This window comes from Syngnathus floridae, chromosome 18 (assembly GCF_059516105.1).
Source record: "Syngnathus floridae isolate MCC-2025c chromosome 18, RoL_Sflo_1.0, whole genome shotgun sequence".
NCBI classification, from domain to species: Eukaryota; Metazoa; Chordata; class Actinopteri; order Syngnathiformes; family Syngnathidae; genus Syngnathus; species Syngnathus floridae.
The window spans coordinates 420,178-423,054 of record NC_142430.1 but is presented as its reverse complement, the minus strand read 5'-3'; the positions used below and the strand labels follow the sequence as shown (position 1 = coordinate 423,054).

Below are 2,877 nucleotides of genomic sequence, written 5' to 3'. Positions count from 1 at the left end.
AGTAGCAGATCTGGAGTCAGCGCTGAAGCAACAAGGACAGGTAAGCTCATCAATGAGCACACCTTTTTCTCAGACAAAATAGCTACATTCTTCAGTCACTCATCCGTCTGGCATTACTGGACCAACCCCCCCCCCCCCCCCCCCCCGAACGTGGCTGGGAAAATGCGGAGAAAAGCAAATGTCATTTTCCAGTCAACCAAAGAATTTGTGGATGAAAATGACACAACATTCCAAAGCTGTCCACGCGTTTGTCTCTTCTAGAATGTCAAGTGGGTGGAGGAGAAGCAGCTGCTGCGTCAGAGCAATCAGCAGTTGGCCGAAAAGGTGACGGAAAGAAAGGCGCTGGGCGGAGTCGCTTGGCGTCACACCTGTCGGGAAGCCCCGCAGATGAGGTCTGACTGTCTTTTCAGGTCAGGCGGATGGAGGCGGAAGAAGCGCGTCTGAAAGAGCACATCCAGGATATCCGAGACCAAAACGAACTGCTTGAGTTCCGCATCCTGGAGCTGGAGGTGGGAAGACTCGCACAAGCGTGTTGAGGCCAGAGATGTGACGGACGGACGGACGGACGGACGGACGGATGCATGCCTCTGCCTTTCAGGAGAGGGAGTGGCGCTCCCCCGTCTTGAAGTTTCTGCAAGTCCGTTTCCCAGACGGCCTCAGCCCTTTGCAGATCTACTGCGAGGCCGAGGGCGTGAGCGTACGTAAGGCGTCCCTCGCAACCCTAACCTTAACCCGAGGTCCCAGAACACCTTACATTGCTCCTTGCGCCTTTCCCCCGGACATCGTCATCAGTGATCTGATGAAGAAGCTGGACATCCTGGGCTATAACGCCGTAAGTGTATGTCGAACTCCTTATGTTCGCACTCCACGAGACTCGGCGGCTCAAATGTGACTTTTGGAAGGCTTTGCGCTGAAAGAAGCTTGTTGACGCTGTGCCTTTGGGCTCTTGCAGAATCTCACCAACGAGGAGCAGGTGGTCGTGATTCACGCCAGGACCCTTCTCACCCTAGCCGAGAAGGTAACGCGCACGTCCACGCACGCTCTCGCATTCTGCTTATGTGACAGCAGCCTTTCCTCAGTGGTTAGAATACATCAAAGTGACCAAGTCAGCACTTCAACAGAAGATGTTGGACATTGAAAGTGAGAAGGTAGACAGACACGCGACATCAGCCAAGGGGAACTCCGGCAATGTGCCCCAACAATTCTGACCTTGAGCTGTGCTAGGATATGTTCTGCAAGCAGAAGGGCTACCTGGATGAAGAGTTGGACTTCAGGAAGTGTTCCATGGACCAGGCTCATAAGGTAAGCCGCCCTCAAATCTCCCGCCGGACCACTGATGGACGAGGATTGCGGCCCAGAGGATCCTGGAGCTGGAGGCCATGTTGTACGAGGCGCTACCGCAGCGGGACTGCCCCGCCACGGACGGCGAAAAAGCCAGCCACGCTGGCGTGAATGACGTGCTGACGGCGGATCAGAGAGAAGAGCTTAGGAGCGCCGTGGACCAATGGAAGCGAGCCCTGATGTGCGAGTTGAGGGAGCGCGACGCTTGCATCCTCCAAGAGAGAATGGATCTGCTGCACAGCGCGCAACAGGTAAGGGCCCAAAGCCAGCCCGGCACTTACTTGCACGCTTACTGGCTTTTGAATGCCACTTTCCATTTGTCCGTCCTAGAGGAACAAAGAGCTGAAAGAATTCATCGAAGCTCAGAAGAGACAAATCAAACAATTGGAGGAGAAGTTTCTGTTTCTCTTTCTATTCTTCTCCTTGGCCTTCATTCTGTGGCCCTAACACCAGCTGGTGAGTGAGCTCCAGCGGCACCGCACTCGACACCTCCGATACACTGCCAGCCGGTCTCAGACGTTGGCAGACGCTCCGATGCCAACGTATACCCCCCGCCACGGTGACAGAGGCACCGCGTCACACCGGCGCTCATCCAATCAGAAGGCAGGAAAAGCAAATTCACATGCAGGGCACTTTTGAACCAGAAGAGAGCGCCACAAAAAACGGTTGTTGCCCCAAACGCGCACTAAAAAGGGTCAGAATAACAAGAGTCCCACTGGCCAGCCGGGGCCACCCGTCCAGCTGTTTCTTCAGGGGGGAAAAAAATTGGAGTCACCGGTGAGTACATTTTGCATTTAGCTCTGCTTTTCTGCTTCTGTCTTCAAGTGTGTGGCATCCTGCGATCAAAGAGTCAGCCAACCCCAAAGCGGTTGACCTCAACGTCCCACCACCATGCCTACCAGAGCAGGTGACGTGATGCTTTGGACATCCTTCCGTCTCAGATGCCCAAAAGTACTCTTTGCCACATCTGCGGCAATACGGTGTCTTTTCAAAGGTGCAAATAAATCCAGCGTGGGCGGAACACGCACGTCTTCGGTTTTTCCCGCTTTGTTTGTGTGACAGCTGTTGTGAAAATTTTATACAAATAAAGTTGTATAGTACAGGTTTGGCCAAGCCGCAACTCCCGAACCGCATGCGGCTCTTTTATGTTCATATCAACATTTGTGTGTGTGTGTGTGTGTGGGGGGGGGGGGGGGGGGGGGTTGTGCGTGTTGGCTTCACTTGAGTTCAATTTGGTATTTTGGTCAAAAGCGCATGTGGTGAAATTCCACAAAGTAGGATGGGCAAACACATTTCTTTAAACTATGAGTGTCAATTGGGCTCTCGAAATGGCAGGGAAAAGATGCACAGCAAAACGAAAATACGTAGATGAACACAGGACGTTTTAATCAGAGTGGGAAAGTTTCTATTTTTTGTTGAACGTGATGGCAAACCATTCTGCCTGATATGTCAGACCTCAGCGCATTTCAAAGATTCAAATCTTCAGCGCCATGCACTTCAGCTCACTCCATGCTAACATTGATCAGGCGTCGAACC

General features: G+C 52.7%; 1 protein-coding gene across 1 annotated transcript; it reads left to right on the top strand.

Annotated features, from left to right (window-relative positions):
* The first annotated feature begins 880 nt into the window (after positions 1 to 880).
* Positions 881 to 1,877, top strand: LOC148382122 (janus kinase and microtubule-interacting protein 3-like). Its single transcript, XM_088360966.1, has 4 exons — positions 881 to 1,018; positions 1,080 to 1,148; positions 1,225 to 1,592; positions 1,672 to 1,877. The coding sequence occupies exons 3-4, from the start codon at positions 1,380 to 1,382 to the stop codon at positions 1,786 to 1,788; spliced, it is 330 nt and encodes a 109-aa protein (XP_088217092.1). The 5' UTR covers positions 881 to 1,018; positions 1,080 to 1,148; positions 1,225 to 1,379; the 3' UTR covers positions 1,789 to 1,877.
* Positions 1,878 to 2,877: the final 1,000 nt, after the last annotated feature.